The sequence below is a fragment of the Triturus cristatus genome, chromosome 1_1, assembly GCF_964204655.1.
Source record: "Triturus cristatus chromosome 1_1, aTriCri1.1, whole genome shotgun sequence".
Taxonomy (NCBI): domain Eukaryota; kingdom Metazoa; phylum Chordata; class Amphibia; order Caudata; family Salamandridae; genus Triturus; species Triturus cristatus.
Genome location: NC_140579.1, coordinates 22,006,967 through 22,024,612, shown reverse-complemented (window position 1 = coordinate 22,024,612; position 17,646 = coordinate 22,006,967). Strand labels below are relative to the sequence as shown.

The window sequence follows — 17,646 nt, the reverse complement described above, 5'->3', positions numbered from 1 at the left end:
AATGTAAAAAAGCCATACATCTGTTAGCAATGCAAACAAATTTTACGACAGCACCTGTTACTTGCATGTATGCACATTATTTAATATCCAGTTTCTAAGTCCAACAAAGGATCAGTAATTCAACACAGCGCCAAAAAACATCACAATATCAACATATTCAAAAGTATCTTGGTGTAAGGTACGTGATAAGTGCAGGATTTTTGGGATTAGTGCAGGGCGTAGTGAGGGAGGGAGGTTGTGAAAGATTTACGAACATCCACAATTCAATTGAAGAACCTGACCTGCCAGTTAAATGGCCACAAAACTTAAATTAAATAACACAGACTAAGACAGCAGTTGTGCATTCACTGACAATCTCCTGTGTTGATTGAAGAAATGAAAAAGTCGACGTTTCGACCCCTGTTAGAGCCAGCAAATTGGTTTGCTTGGGGTTGGGGTCTTCATCAGGACCGGGGGAAGGGCTTACACCTGGGGGCAGAAGGTCAAAAATAAAGAGCCGTGAGGTGTGTCTATGGAGGACCATTACAGTTAAGAGAGAACAATTGTAAAAGATTATTTACCAGCAGCAGCGGCAATTGTCACGCTGGAAAAATTGGGAAGGGGCCAGTCAGTGCTCCTAGGAGGAAGGAAAAGAGACGAGGAATACTAAAACCATACTAAAAAGACGGGTGTCAGTAAAACCTAAGTAACCAAAAATACTCACCCAAGGTGTAGTATTCCAATGCTCGAAAAATGAGGCAAGGGAGGGCTGAATGTATCAGCATAAACACTCATCCAATGGTGTTAGAAGCTGGAAAGAAAGGGGGGAGATGGCGTTAATGGTCTCCCACACTCCAATCCCGTTGTAAAAACAAAGCGCATATAAGGTTGCTAACCCTAAATATATTGCGCGGGAAACTTGTGAAACAAAATTAAGTATCAGCGCATTCATGGTACGTCTGCAAATTATGGCAGGGCGTACAGAGGTGTAGGGAATCCCAAATACACTGAGAAAGTGGCAAGACTCACTTGTAAATTAGCATTGGGGAAAAGGACCACTGAGTACTTGGGCTGCAACATACCTCGAGGGCCGCGCCGCGGAAACTGACAGCTAACCCTGGGTGTCGTCACAGGACTAAACAAATACGGGCCAATCGCGCGCACAACCAAATGGTCGCGCCTTGATTGGTAGGCTTGGGGGTGTGTCAAGTCACGTGTTCATGTGCGAACCCATTCGGTTTACTTTCCTAAATAAGATTAAATAAGATGTAGGCAGTCGGAAAGTTAACTGGACGGTCATTCCGGCTTGCTTCCGACGGGCTCAGAGAGCCCGTCTGCCATTCAGCAGTCGGCCTGTAATCTCAAGGGCCGGTCTGCCCGACATGGAAACCATGTCAAAAACATGTTTGGGGCCCCCAGCAGGGCCCCCTTTGGTGCACAGCCTCGAGTTGGAGTCCTAGGGGTGCCTATGGTGCCCCCCTGATGATCCCTGCACCTTGTGGCTGGCACATTGAGGTGCCTGCCACTGGGTGCAGGGATGAACCGTACCTCCAATTTTACTATGGGAGCATGCATTACGGCCGGTTTACAGCTGGAATGCATGCTTCCATAGTGGAATATAGGCATGCGACAGAACAGTCTTCCGTCGCATCCTAATGAGGCGGTCGGGACCGGCGACATCGAAATCAGCCCTCAGTATTAGTATTATAAAGGCTGTACTTACCGTGTGAGCAGAAGCAACAACGAAAGGGAGAACACTGCATGCGGCGGGACTTTATAGTCTATTAAAATGTTATTGAAGTTTTATATTCTTCAATTGTTGCTGCCGTGAGCTGGCAATAAAGGAGATTTGCATGATGTTAGCCTCTGTGTCACGCCATAAAACTCAACTAAAGCAGTTTCAAAGCTTTAGAGGGTGGATCTGGTTCCTCTGTCTGCAAAATGAGTACAATAAAGTAGGACCCGATGCACCTTAGGAGAAACACTTCATAAAAACTGTGGGAGAGTTTATCAGATACCATGAAAGGTTTATGGCAGTGACGCCCTTGTTAAATGCATCTCTACAGACACCCCCTGTTGAATACTTAAATATCACGACTAATGGCAGTGTCAGAGTGGTGATAAATGTGCACCACTGCTGAAGGGGCTTCCACGTTACAGGCCCGCCCCTTCTCCCATCCTGAGGCAGGGCTAGGTGCACCAGTTATCCTGGGACATTCCCGTCAGCTGCGGCCTATCCCTGTAAGAAAGGTCTAATGAAGGCATAAAAACTGACGCGTCAAACTAAGGCCGATTAATAAGACTGTTGCAGGAAAATCTTGCAATGGGGATTTAGCAGAACAGAGAATGTCCAAGGTCAGAGGCTGAAGCTGAGCTCTGCCCATTTCATTCCTAGAATTAGAAATGCTTATGTCCTGAAGAAGGGAATCTAAATGTCCCGAAACGTGCTAAGATTAGAAGGCATTTGGTTTAGATGAACTATTCGTGGGTGAAAACTCATGTACACAATGTTAGAGCTTCCATTACTTCGGCGAACTCTGTTGGATGTTCTCTGATTTGACGTTGTATATACAATACCATAGCATGATTACATTGATAAAACCTTTGTTTAGGAAGGGGCTTACTCCAGGCTTGCTTTGTCTGTTGGATGTATAGATCACTACCGATCCACGCATACACAACCCACAGAGGTACACACTCATATAGATGCACACATTAATTTGAAACTCAAAGGTGGATATCTTTGGCCAATGCATGCAGACTCACAGAGGCACACATCCATGCATATATATACTCACACACAGATGCATATACAGTCCCACAGATGTATAACTCCAGATCCATGCATACACACACCCTGAGGTACACACCCATGCATATATATACTCACACACAGATGTATATGTAGTCCCACAGATGTATAACTCCAGATCCATGCATACACACACCCTGAGGTACACACCCATGCATATATATACTCACACACAGATGCATATACAGTCCCACGGATGTATAACTCCAGATCCATGCATACACACACCCAGAGGTACACACTCATGCAGATGCACACATTAATGTGCACACTCACACACAAACCTTGTAAAGACTCACATATGGATACCTTCAGGCCATGCATGCACAGACTCACACATCCATACATACATATACTCACACACAGATGCATATAAAATCTCACGGTTGTGTAACTCACCACTCATGCATATATCAGACCTTGCGATACACAAACCCATAGAGAGGCATCCACATACGTAAGTACAAACCCACAGCCAATAAATACAGACTAAAGCATACACAACCCTCAACCACGCATGTACATAGACACGCACATGTATTTGCATACTCTGTATCTTAAAACCTATATATGCACTAATTCAAGCTCAAAACACAGACGGATATGGAGATGCTCACACATGCATGCACTCCCACAGATAACTCCAGGGCCATCCATATTTGAACAAATACTTAGACATATACACCCAAGTGTGAACATGCATGCACACACTTATGCACGCGCACACACACGCACACACACACACACTGCTACGTGCTCGCAGCCAGATAATGCCACAACTTTGCACACATACTCTAACACACACCGTGTGAGTATGTAAGTACTACCTTAGGATCAGAAGAGTAATTCTTGATTTTATGATTTTTTTAGGATGAGCCCGTGGCCGGTTTCAGCCGCAATATCCAAGTGCAGTGACTCTCGTCAGTATATTTATTTGGTGGGGACCATGACCCAGTTTGTAGGGTGACTCATCAGCTTCTGTGTTCTTGAACTCTAAGAGGTCACAAAAAGACATGGGCATGGACACATACAGACAACAGAGACACAGCACTCACTGCGGCCACTCACCCTCATGGTTTTGAATTGTTCCTCTTCCTTGAATGTAGAATCCTGAATATTTTTTTCCTCTTTCTTCAGAAGACGCAGCCACTCTTGGAGTTTTACCTGCAGAGATGAGAGTGCAAGAAATAAGTGTAGATATATGGAGTGCAGTCTTTTTTTATTATTAACACATTTTATTGACTTTGACGGTACATAGCGGGCGGTGCTCGAAGCATATATTTCGGATACAGCTTATATGAGATGGTGCCAATTATATTCAAACAACAACATTGCCTGTGAACATACAGGCCCAATAACTAAACTTGGCACAGGTTACTGCATCTTTCACTATAAGTAAAATGTCCAGGTGTACATGTTTAGATGACAGAGCGACTCATCTTACCTAAATATGGTCAAGTGTGATTTGATTGCCTGGTTTAGGGAGGGTCTAATGGTAGCAGGGGAGGCAGGTCTATGCCGCGGTCTGTTGCCCAGCAAGACCATATTTTCCTATGTTTTTGTGGACAACCATGCGCCTGGTACACCACGATTTCAGCCTCCATGCATCTGTCCATGGCCTTTCTCCACCCACCCATTGATGGCGGGGAGGTACCCTTACACGTTTGGGCACTGCCCCTCTTGGCAAATGTGAGGCCCAAAAATAGAAGATGTTGTTTATAGTGATTTTCCCCTATCCCCTCGGTGCTGTGAAGTAAGAAAAGCTTGGGATCGAATGGAAGACACCAGGACAGGACCAGACCCAGACAAGAAGATATTTAATGCCAAAATGGTTGCAGTGCCCCACAGCTCCAGACCGTGTGTTGAAACGTCCCCGCTGATTCTCTGCATCTCACACATGTGGGGGACTGGATAACGCCTATCCTCCAGAGGCGGGAGCGGGTGTAGTATGCTCGGTGGAGGTATTTAAATGGAATTAGGCGGTATCGTGTGGCTATAGTGGCACCTCGGGACTAGCTAGAGCCTCAGTCCAGTCATCGTCTGTAAGGTCAGGAATGTCTGCTTCCCACGCATCCCGGGGTTTGTGTAGTGTGGTTTGGGTATCGGTAGTCAGTGTCTGGTAGATTTGCCGGATCTTATGCGTGCCAAGATCCCCCATTGGTAAACATCTCTCTAGTGGGGTGAAATACTGGTAGACCTCCCAGCGAGCAGATTAGGGGAGTCAGGGCGTGTCTCAGCTGCAGATATTTGTAAAACTGTGTCCGGTGCAAGTGGTATTCTATTTGCAGTAGCTGAAAAGATTTGAGGGTGGGTCCCAGCAGAATGTCGCTCAGGGTAGCGATTCCAATGAGGTCCCATGCTCGGAAGCCTGGAAGCTCGGCGACAGCCACAGTACGTCGACTGCATGCAGGTTCGTAGTGCAACACAGGCGTCACCCCCTCCCCATAGGCAATTATTAAGGAGTGCATTAACCTGGGCGAATCACATGCGTGGATTGATATTATGTGCCCAAGATATCGTGGGACAAGGCAAGATGAAGACCCACAGATATTTGAAGCTCTCGGTTGCGTGGGATAACTGCGAAACCCAGGAGCCGCGCCCATGGGCTCCGCATACTAGAAATAACACTGGCTTTGCTGGATTAGCTCCAAGGCCGGAGGTCTCCCCAAACACCCAAAGTATCTGGAGAATCCGGGGGCGGGAAAATCCAGGATCGCTTAAAAAGAATAATACGTCGTCTGCATATAGCGCAATTCTGTCAGACCGGTCATGTGACCATTCATACCCACGAATTAATGTGTCCCGCCGCACCCATGTAGCTAAGGGCTCTGTGGCGAGCGCAAATAGCAATGGATACAGGGGGCAACCCTGCCTCGTACCCCGACGAATTGGGAAGGGTGCTGACCAGAAACCTGCTACCCACACAGAGGCCGGGAGCTCTGTGAGTAATTATTATATGTGGGACAAAAAGCGGGGACCAAAGTTGAGAGATCAGAGGAGCTGAAATAAATAAGTCCAACTTAGGGACTCGAACGCCTTATCTATGTCAGCCAAAAGAATGGCCCGCAGGGCAGCCCAGCTCCGGGGCTTCGCAAGGGCATTGTGAACCCGTCTAATATTGTGCTGGGCAGACCGGTGCAGCATGAAGTAAGCCTGGTCTGGGTGGATCAGTTCTTGGACATATGTGCGGAGGCGGTCAGCAAGGACCTTACCCAACAGTTTGGGTTCAAAATTTAGGAGGAAGATGGGGCGGTAAGAAGATGGTTCTTTTAGGGGTGGCCTGGTTTAAGGAACTCCACTATCTCAGTACGGCGCCAATCAGGAAGTAAGATGTGCTGCTCCAGAGCCTCATGGAGTGCACCCAACAGCTGTGGCCGAGCTGCGCCTTGTGTGGTCGTAGAAAGTCACTAAGGAAGCCGTTGGGGCCAGGCGCGCGGCCGGCGTGCATGTTGGATAAAGCCGCATCGAGTTCCTCTGTGGTTATGGGGGCATCTAGCTGGTCGCGCAGGTGGTCTGGGAGCTTTTTGGGAGATATGCCTGTTAGAAAAACCCCTATCGTCACGCTCGATATGTGTTCCTTCTGCTCGTATAAGGAGGCACAGTAGGCCGCGAACGCTTGTACGACTAAAGGTCTCCACCTACGTGATGCGATCCACAGCCTTTCTAAGATCTTGACACAAAAAGGAGACCTCCAAACCCACAGCACTAATCTTTGTTTCTAGGGTAACGCGGACCTGAGTGCTCGCGGCCAGCAAAGTGGTATTGTTGGTGACAGAGCTCCCGGTGTCTGTGTTGCTCGTGCCACCAGGGGCTGAGGCAAACTGGTCCAGGGTGCTTTGCTTGGAGGTGGGGACCACTGGTTTATCCTTGGCCATGATGGAAAAGGGAGGTGGTGAGGGGGAGCCATAGCGCAGTGTCTACCCCGCTTCTGATTGTATTTCCTTCTGCTAAAGATTCTGGCACGTATCTCCGATAGGCAACCTGCCACCTAGGTGCCCCGTTGGGGACACTCGGGTATACTACAGCGGGCCATGCCTCACGGAATCTGGCCGCCCTGGGCCACAAGCCGCACTAAGCCTAGCTCAGCTGCCTCCGCAGCCCAGGGTCAGCCAGCCAAGTAGACCGCCTACCGGGATCAGACTCACCGGAACCCTAGCCCACAGGTCTTCTCGCACCAGCTCAGTCCCACGGGGCCCCAGGCTGCAGTCCCTCCAGGATGTTGCAAAACGGCTGGAGCTGGACCCACAACCTTCAAGTGTGGGTGGTCCACTCCACCAGCCCTCGATGGGGCGGCTTCAGTATCTACTCTGGGGCGGGGGAATAGTGGCATGTCTCCTCACAGGCCCTTTATGTGAAGAGCCACCTCTGCTGTATCCCCAGCCGAGCCGTGACACCCTCAGCACGGGTCCCAAGGTCGTCGATCAGCTGCAGCGTCGACTTCCGGCCGTCGCGGACCCCAGCCAGCGGGGCCCAGTGCCTGCCTCCACTGCTGTGTCTTGGTACTTTTGGGCCCCACGAGTGCCCCTAGTAGGATGGGAGGCGCAGGCGGGCCGGAGTACCCCCGTGGGCGCAGCCCTGGCCACAAGCAGGTCTCCTCTCTGGGCCCTCAGGCCCATCCAGCCACGAAGGTTGGTCAACAGGATCGACCCGGGCACAGTCAGTGTCTGCCCCGGTGCTCCTGGGTCGAAGGGAATCCCTGGGGTGGCACCCGGTCCTGCGGGGCACACCCGTGGCTCAAGGCGCCTGCCGGACCCCTTCGAGCTGCACAGGGTCGACCTTGAGGATGCCGCACTACCTCTCGCGCCTGAGCCGTCCGATGTGGGTGAGTCTTCTGTGTGGGGGCCGATGGCTATGCCCCAGCTGCCAGGGGCCACGACTGCCCAAGGCGCTGCTACACAACACACACGAGGGCCTCCACGAGCCCCGCGTGGCTTCCAGGATCTCCTGGGCACCCGCAACCAGGTCCCAGATCTGGCACCGGCCGCGCAGGCCCCGGCGCGTGACAGCGTGTGCCACACCCTGCATTACTGCACCTCTTCGTCTGCACCTGTTCTGCTGTGTACCATGACCATGTGACAGCGCGTGCCACACCCTGCATTACTGCACCTCTTCGTCTGCACCTGTTCTGCTGTGTACCATTACCATGTGACAGCGCGTGCCACACCCTGCATTACTGCACCTCTTCGTCTGCACCTGTTCTGCTGTGTACCATGACCATGTGACAGCGTGTGCCACACCCTGCATTACTGCACCTCTTCGTCTGCACCTGTTCTGCTGTGTACCATGACCATGTGACAGCGTGTGCCACACCCTGCATTAATGCACCTCTTCGTCTGCGCCTGTTCTGCTGTGTACCATGACCATGTGATAGCGTGTACCACACCCTGCATTACTGCACCTCTTCGTCTGCACCTGTTCTGCTGTGTACCATGACCATGTGACAGCGTGTGCCACACCCTGCATTACTGCACCTCTTTGTCTGCACCTGTTCTGCTGTGTACAATGACCATGAGACTGTTTGTGCCACATCCTGCGTTACTGCACCTCTTCTGCCATGTTCCATAACCATGTGCGACACCCTGCATTACTGGACCGCTTCTTCTGTGTACCATAACCACATGAGCTCCTAATATAACCCTTGCCACATCATGGGGCATATTTACAAGAAATGTTCAGAGCTAGATCTAACGCCACGCTCCAACAGTTTCAAAACACAGGGATGTGCCGTATTTGCAAGAATGCGGCGCACTCCTGCATTTTCCCTAGTGATGGCACTAAATTTAGCTGCCTAGCGCCGCAAGGGTGCCTGCGTTGCAGGGAATGATTGTTCATTTGCGCATAAACAAGCACTAATGGCGATTTGTAATCTCTATGTGTGCTTAAGAATGCAGCACATATAGAAGTTGGAAAACGTCATTTTTTGAATGATTGTTTATGTGCCGGAAGGGACCCCTTTCTGCACATGAGCAATCGCTTATGGCGAATTGCGCACACATAGAAACAGCAAAAACAGAGAGAAATTAATCATTTCTCCTCGTTGCACCTGTTTAAGACCAGGTTTTCCTGGTCTTATTTTTGGTGCTGCCCCATATTTACACCACCCTTGTAAATAAGGGGCAGCCTAGAAAAGCACTGGGATTTGTGGTGAAACGCACACAGCAACACCCATAGCCCCTCCCTTTACTGCAGCGGACTGCTGCCATAAGGGTCATATTTACAAGGTGACGCTACTATCTTCATATGAAAGAGGGGGTGTGAGAACAAAGGGGCAAATTTACAAGGTCTGGCGCATCTCTGCAAATCGGCAGGGATGCGCCAGAACACTTGCGACCCGCATAACCACACGTGCGCCGCCACGGCGCGCCACATTGTTAATGCGGCGCATCACTGCCTAACATGCTGCATCAATCCTTACGCCTGCTTCAAGCAGGCGCAGGGTTTTAAAGCAGCATGGCCGTAAAAGTGACTCAGTGAATTCTTGTAGATTTCACTGCGTCACTTTTACGAGGCGTACCTGTGAGGGAACGCCCACTCTGCGCTGGAACGCCCACATGAAACCTGACGCAGGTTTCATGTGGCGCAGGGGTTTATAACGTGACGCATCTCCCTAGATGCGTCACGTTGTAAATACGGCGCAACATGGCGCATGATTTACATGGGTGCTGCGTCACAGAAGTGACGCAACGGCGGCGTAAATGTGTTGCAAGGGGCTTGTAAATCTGCCCCAAAGTGAGCCAGGCAAAGTGTGTGTTTTCGTAGCACTAAAACAAGGCACTGTGAAAGGTCAGAGCAGGGTCGCGCTGGAGTTGGCTGCCTGGGGTGTTCTGCAGAGGCGCAACTAGAGCCAAATTTCGGGGGAGGCTAATTCTTCCAGCAATAGGCAGAGTGGGGATGCAGGGGCTGTAAAAAGGGGTGAAAAACAACAGAGCCTCATTTACAAGCAAATGGTCTTTTAAAGACCTGTGAAGTACTGGGTGCGTGTGGAAGCTGTCTCAGCGCGGGGCAATGGGCGTTGCACGCTCTTCTCTCTCCTAATCATCCCACGATGATGTTGCTCCTGCACTGTGTAGGAGAGTAGGATCTGCTTCCTATGGTTACCCCGACTTTTTGCTGATGTTTCACTGTTTTTCGACTTTAGTCTGGCGGGGGCCCTGTAATCCAGGACCCCAGCCTAGCTGCTTCCTCTCTAAAATTATTTCATATACTTTAGATACACTCCAGATTGGATTCTGGGGTACCCTTATGAGTCCCTAGTATATGGTATACTATGTACCAAGGGCATAGGTACCCCAGAGGCCTACCAGGGGCTGAAGCATGTATTGTGCCACCCCTGGAAAGCCATCCAAAATGACACCCTAGGACTGCTACTGCAGCCTGGGTAAGGTGGTGCATGCACCCCATACAGAGATGTAGGTTCACTATATCTCACCTATCACTGCACATAGAAACCTATCAGTCACCCCTATGGCAGGCCTTATCAATCCTGAAGGCAGGGTGCTTGGTTATATGTGAGAGGGTGCCCATGCATGATCAGAGCACCCCTGCAGCCTTCGGAATCTATCCTCCGGGGTTGTCAGTGGTGCAGCCTGACCATATACTCTTAAGTACATTATAACCAAACGGTAAATGCTAACTTTGGACTGGCTGCACGGACACATGTCGTATTTGGTGTCAAACATCTTGGAATCATACCTCCACACCAGAAACTGGTGTGGGAGTATGATCCCACCCTTCTAGAGCGAGAGACATGGCAGTACTGGTATACCCAGTAGAAACTTAATACAGCCTTAGCATCACAAAATGGATGCTGCAGCCACAGACACAAGTCTGGCCTCCTACTGCTGACCGAAACTCCAGCAGGGGAGGCCTGGACAATAGATTTCCTGTCAAAGGGAGGTGTAACCACCTCCCAGACAGGCTGATGTGTATTGGGGCTGGGTGGGAGCACCCCAAGAGTGCTTTGAAGTCCTGCACACGGGGCACATTTGGTGTCCCTGTGCATAGCCCAGTTCAAACCGGTTGCAGGGGCTACCAGCCCCTGCTCTGGTGCGAAACTGGACAAAGGAAATGGGTGTAGCCACCCCTCTTTCCAAACACCCCCATAGGTGGGTCCCCAGAGTAAGTCCAACCCCTTCCTTGGGTATAAAGAAGGAACCCCTGTAACCAGAACTTTAGATATTCCTGGACGAAACTCTGCAACTGAATCCTGGACCTTCGACGATCTGTTCAACGCCAGATGACTGAAGAATCTCCCTTGGAGTAAAGGAGTTACTCCCCTGATTGGCAGGCACCAAAGAAGCATCTGTCCGGTCTGCATCTCCCCAGTTCCCACCAGACGCCGAAGACTTTGCAATGCCAGAGGTGGATTTCCAGACTTCCCAGAGGCTGACCCGAGTCCCCAGCAAGGCTGAGACCCGTAGACCTCGTGGGTACCGTGGAACCTGAATCCCTGGACATTGATCACATTTGCTAGTGCATCAGCTTCTCGATGCTCCTTGAGGCTGTGCATTGGGTTACTCGTAGCCCATAAACTGAGCAGTAACCTCACCGAAGATTGTCGGCCTAACCACTCCGAGTGACCCACCATTGATTCTTCTCGACGCATCCTTGAGATCAATTGTCTGTCGACTTGTGGGTCCCTGAGAAAGTAACTCTGGCTTTCCTTGGGCTTTCCTGGTTGCTCCAGACGTGCCCTCACTCCTCCTTGCTGGGGGAGTCCCCAGGACCTTACTGGTCCGCACTGAAGCATTTCTTCTATTTCTGCGTGGGTTGCTGTTGCCAAGGCTTATTGGGTCCAATCCGGATACCGACACCGCAGCACTCGACAACCTTCGTGGGCAGCTCGAATCCAGCTCCTGGTCATCGTCGACACCTCCTGGTCCTCGTGGCTGAAGAGTCAAACTTCACCTTCTTCAACAGAAACCCCCGACATCGGTGTTCATTCGACTTCCATGCTCCTGGTCACCGGCAAGTGACCCAGACTCTGTCCCCTCTGCTTTCAGGTCTTCTACATCTTCGATCCAGGCTTGGATCGCTTCGGACACTTCTCCTCGTCCCGGCAGCAGCACTTTGCAGCAGTTAGCCATTGAAAACGACGACGCGACCCGACACCATTTGACACCTATGCACCCGGCTTCCCTGGGGGAGGTAACACGAGTACTCCGATGCTTCCGTGGGTGTGGGCCCTAGAACCCCTTAAGTCTAAAAGGGTTAGCTCCAAGTCCTCTCCTAAGTGTCCTTTATCTTTAAAAATCTAACCGCGACTTTCTCCATAGAAGCTAACGGGAGGTCGCGGCTGTGTTCTCACACTGCACACGGCCCCGTGGGTCCCCTGTGTCACTACCTTGGGTGGTTCCTTGGGGTCGCAGCAATTCTAGAGGCTCTAGGCCTGCGTCTAGTTCAGTCGTGGTTCTTATACCACTATTTTAGTATATGGTTCGGTCGCCCCTAGGGCTAACTGTATATTGTGCTTATTCACTGTTGATATTTGCCTTGTAACTCATAAAGAGACTAGGGGGGTGTGTTTTAGAATAAATACATATATTTTATATATACACCTGGTGTGGATCTCTTTTCATTTGGTCATTTCAGAGATTATAGACTGGTAAAACAAGCTGCTTTACAATCCTTCAAGACTTAGCCTGAAGGCTGCTCTCCATAGCTACCACTAGGATAGCTTTCAATAAAGGTTGTCTTTAACTTATCATCAATAAGGGTTGTTTGGACTGGTACAAGGTGCCCACTAGAACTAGTGGACAGCATATATCAGGCCAACTTCTCACACACTGCAAAAAGAGAAGGGAAATCCTGAGAGAAAATGGCTCTCTTTAAAGGATTTCCCTTCCCCTATAACGTGGCTCACCTGGCATGATGTCTCCACTTCTCAGTAATGAGCGATGTGCTTGCTCTCACTGCAGTCCAATTAAAAAAAAAGAAAACAGACTACCTTTGTGAGGCCCGAAAATACAGCCCGATAGAGATCAGTTTCGAGGCCCCCTAAAAATAACTGCTGGTGCTCAGACCCGGCCCACTTAAAGCCCTGCTTGGTATCACAAAACACCCACATGCATATGACTTCTGATTATCTGCAGCTGCTTATGTGGTGCGAGGTGAAAACCTCGGGGCTCTGACAGACGCCCAGTGCGATCTTCTGCAGTTTCTTACATGGGTCACACACTGAAACGCACTTACAACTAACAAACTTACCTAATGGGTATGGGTAGCCTTCTCTAGTGACCTGCGGAGACTCGCAGAGTGAACGGTGATCCCTGAATGATCACAGCTATCCCTTCTCCAGGGACCCATGGAGACCCACAGAGTGAACTGTGATCCCTGAATGATCACAGATGTCCCTTCTCCAGGGACCCATGGAGACCCACAGGGTGAATGGTGATCCCTGAATGACCACAGATGTCCCTTCTCCAGGGACCCGCGGAGACCCACAGAGTGAACTGTGCTCCCTGAATGATCACAGATGTCCCTTCTCCAGGGACCCATGGAGGCCCACAGAGTGAACTGTGATCCCTGAATGATCACAAAGGTCCCTTCTCCAGGGACCTGCAGAGACCCACAGAGTGAACTGTGATCCCTGAATGATCACAGATTTCCCTTCTCCAGGGACCCATGGAGGCCCACAGAGTGAACTGTGATCCCTGAATGATCACAGATGTCCCTTCTCCAGGGACCCATGGAGGCCCACAGAGTGAACTGTGATCCCTGAATGACTGCAGATGTCCCTCCTCCAGGGACCCGTGGAGACCCACATAGTGAACGGTGATCCCTGAATGATCACAGATGTCTAGGAGGCGCAACTAACCTGTGAGCCCTAAAATCTGATTTAAATGCCGTGTATTCCTTTGTTGGAATCATTGTGGAGTGGTGTGGCTCACTGGTTAGAGGCAGCAGACCCGGAAGCAGAGGACGGCCCAGGACCAGGGTTCAATTCCCGACGCGGCAGGGTCGTGGACCAGGGCCAGCGGACTCGATAATTCTCGCCTTGGTGCCTACTCTAACCAGGGATCACACTCGGCAACTCTGGGCATTAGCTTGCCTCATCTCCACAACGGCCCCTCACATTCGCTGGGGATGCCTGGTTTCACCTTGGAGATACCCAGGAGGGACCATCTCACAGGGATAGCCAGGATGGGTTCCCCAGCGGTCTACAGCGTCAGGACGCCTCAGGGCAGCAGTGTGCTTTACAAGACTTACACATTTACATTTACACATTTATTGTGTGTCTTCGTTAGTGAACTCTGAACATCCACTCACATACCTTGTGCTCTTGGACAACCATTTATGTGGGACCCGCAGGGTGCCTTTGATCCCTCCACACCCAATGACACTGCATCTTCTATTAGACTCCAGTAGTGTATACACTTGTGAATCCTGAACACCCACACACATACCTTGTGCTCTTCTGCAGCTTCCTGTATGGGGTACACTGAATGACATGTCACCTCTGAACACTTGCACACATAGCTCTGCTCTCAGGCTGCCTCCCTGATGGGGCTCACAGAGGGACTTTGTGATCCCTGAATTTCCAGACATACCCTGTGACCTTCACTTGTCGTTCCAGAACACCCACACACACACACACCTTGTGCTCCTTAGCAGGTTCCTCAATGGGGCTCACACTGAGTCTATGCAATCCATGAATATCCACAGACGTACCTTGTACTCCTCTGCAGCCTCCTCTACAGGACTTGCTGAGTGAGTTTTATGGTCCTTGGACTCCCGGCACACCAAACATATCATCCTCTGATCCTCTGCACAGAACAGCAGCAGTGCCTGGTTATGCTTCTCACACAGATTCTCCTCCGGGGGCTTCACTGGGGGCAGATGAAGCTGTTTTGCAATTTCCACCATGTTCTTCAGTTGCCTGTTGGGTCGGAGGCTTTTCCCAGAAGATATTTCCCTGCACTGTGGACAGGGGAAGTTTCCATCTCTTCCCTCCCAGCTCTGAGTGATGCAGGAGCGGCAGAAGTTGTGTCCACAATCGATAGTCACCGGATCAGTAAAATACTCCAAACAGATGGAACAAGTGGCCTCTTCCTGGAGCTTCCCGAGCTGAGCTGCTGCCGCCATGATGCAGAAATGCAGGAAGTAAAGTTAAGTTTCATTTCTCTCTGTGTGAAGTGGGTGTGTCTGTGCGTCTGCCCCTCTCTGGCTGCGCTGGGACTTCCGGGTTCATGTTACAGTCACAGAGCAGAGAACTGACTCTTCTGCTGCTAGTGATTAACTCTGGGGTGACACCATTTACGCGTCATGTGGTTTTATTTCGAGGATCTGTAAGTGCAGAACTGGAGCTTGTAGATGGGTTTCTGTAAAATCCTCTGTGTTATTTTTTACAGGCCAATTCTGCAAGTTCGTTTTTTTAAATCTTTTAGGAATCTCATAAACATTTCTAAAATACTTTCTAAAGTGATTTCTTCCTGTATTTGTATTTTAATTTTTGTTTGAAAGGCTGAAAAAGACCAACTTTTGCTCGTTTATCAATGTTTTTACTGGCCTTACCATAACATTGCTGGTCAGGCCGGTAAAATAGTAGTTTTGTGTGTAAGGGAAGAATATATTGCTGCCTCTTATTGTCTGTTCTGTATGTAAAGGATGCTTACACTGCTGATGCCCTGATCTACCTATTCTGTGAGTGAGGGAAGTTTGCACTGCTGATGCCATGATCTACCTATTCTGTGAGTGAGGGAAGCTTGCACTGCTAATGCCATGATCTACCTATTCTGTTAGTGAGGGAAGCTTGCACTGCTGATGTACTCATGTACCTATTCTGTGAGTGAGGGAAGTTTGCCTGCTGATGCCCTGATCTACCTATTCTGTGAGTGAGGGAAGCTTGCACTGCTAATGCACTGATCTACCCAATCTGTGAGTGAGGGAAGCTTGCAATGCTGCTACCATGATATGCCTGTTCGCTTCTACCATGATATGCCTGTTCTGTTAGAGGGATGCTTGACCTGCTGTTTTTATGATATACCTGCTCTGTGACAAGGAAGCTTGCACTGCTCCCGCCCTGCTGTACCTATTCTGTGAGTGAGGAAAGCTTGCACTGCTCCCGCCCCGCTATACCTATTCTGTGAGTGAGGGAAGTTTGCACTGCTGATGCACTGATGTACCTATTCTGTGAGTGAGGGAAGTTTGCACTGCTGCTACCATGATATACCTGTTCGCTGTTACCATGATATACCTGTTCTGTTAGAGGGATGCTTGCACTGCTGTTCTCATGATATACCTGTTCTGTGAGAAGGAAGCGTGCACTGCTCCTGCCTGCTGTACCTGTTCATTGAGTTAGGGAAGCTTGCACTGCTGACACCCCGAAGTACCTATTCTGTGAGTGGAGGAAGCTTGCACTGCTGATGCCCTGCTGTACCTGTTCTGAGAGAGGAAACTTGTACTACTGCTACCATGATGCAACTTGTCTGTGAGAGAGAAGCTTGTACAGTAGATGCCCTGATGTACCTGTTCTGTGTTTGAGGGACGCTTGCACTGTTGACGCCCTTATGTACCTGTTCTGAGAGAGGAAAGCTTCTACTGCTGCCAATTGTGATTTACCTGCTCCGTAAGAGGCAAGCTTAGACTGCTAATGCCCTGATGTACCTATTCTGTGAGTGAGGGAAGCTCGCACTGTTGATGCCCTGATGTACCTGCTCTGCATATGAAGAAAGGTTGCAGTGCGGATACCCTGATGTACCTATTCTCTGAGTAAGGGAAGCCTGCCCTGTTGATGCCCAAATGTACCTCCTCTGTAAGAGGCATGTATCTGTTCTGTGAGTGAGGAAAGCTTGCACTGCTGATACCTTGATGCCCCTGTTCTTTGTTTGAGGAAAGCTTGCGCTGCTGATGCCCTGATGTAACTATTCTGTGAGTGAGGAAAGCTTGCACTGCTGATGACATGCTATACCTGTACTGAGAGAGGGAAGCTTCTACTGCTGCTAACTTGATTTACTTGTTCTGTGAGAGGGAAGCTTGCAATGCTGATGCCCTGATGTACCTGTTCTGTAAGTGAGGTAAGCTTCCGCTGATGATGACATGATGTATCTGTTCTATGAGAAACAAGCTTAGATGATGATCACCAGATGTACCTACTTTGTGAGTGAGTGAAGCCTGCACTGCTGATGTCCTAATGTGCGTGCTCTGTGAGAGGCAAGGTCAGACTGCTGACAGCCTGATGTATCTATTCTGTGAGTGAGGGGAGCTTGCAATGCTGATGGCTTGATGCCCTGATGTAACTGTTCTGAGAGAGGGAAGCTTTTACTACTGCTACGATGATATACCTGTTCTGTTAGAGGGAAGCCTGCACTGTTTATGCCCTGGTGTACCTGTTCAGTGAGTGAGGGAAGCTTGCCTTGCTGATGTCCTGATGTACTTGCTCTGTGAGTGGGAGAAGCTAGCACTGATGATGCCCTGATCTACCTGTTCAGTGAGTGACGGAAGCTTGCACTGCTGATGACCTGGTGTACCTGTTCTCTCAGTGAGGGAAGCTTGAACTGCTGATGCCTTGATTCCCTGATGTAATTGTTCTGAGAGAGGGAAGCTTGAACTGCTGTTACCATGATATAACTCTTCTGTGAGAGGGAAGCTTGCACTGTTTATGCCATGATATGCCTGTTCATTGAGTGAGGGAAGCTTGCATAGCTGATGTACTGATGTGCCTGTTCTGTGACAGGGAAGCTTTCACTGCTGCTCACGTGATATACATGTTCTGTGAGAGGCAAGCTTAGACTGCTGATGCCTGATGTACCTGTTCTGTGACTGAGGGAAGCTTGCATTGCTGATGACTTGACCTCCCTATTCTGTCAGGAAGAAAGCTTGCACTGCTGATACCCTGATGTACCTACACTATGAGT

General features: G+C 49.8%; 1 protein-coding gene across 1 annotated transcript in view; it reads right to left on the bottom strand.

Annotated features, from left to right (window-relative positions):
* LOC146869185 (E3 ubiquitin-protein ligase TRIM39-like) overlaps positions 1–14,910 on the bottom strand; it is an 84,971-nt gene extending 70,061 nt beyond the window's left edge. The window contains exons 1-2 of the mRNA XM_085643044.1: positions 14,462–14,910; positions 3,860–3,955 (exon numbers count right to left, since the gene is read on the bottom strand). Of these exons, the coding sequence (XP_085499170.1) occupies positions 3,860–3,955; positions 14,462–14,875 (510 nt within the window). The 5' untranslated portion in view covers positions 14,876–14,910. The remainder of the gene's footprint in view (positions 1–3,859; positions 3,956–14,461) is intronic.
* Between the last annotated feature and the right edge of the window lie 2,736 nt (positions 14,911–17,646).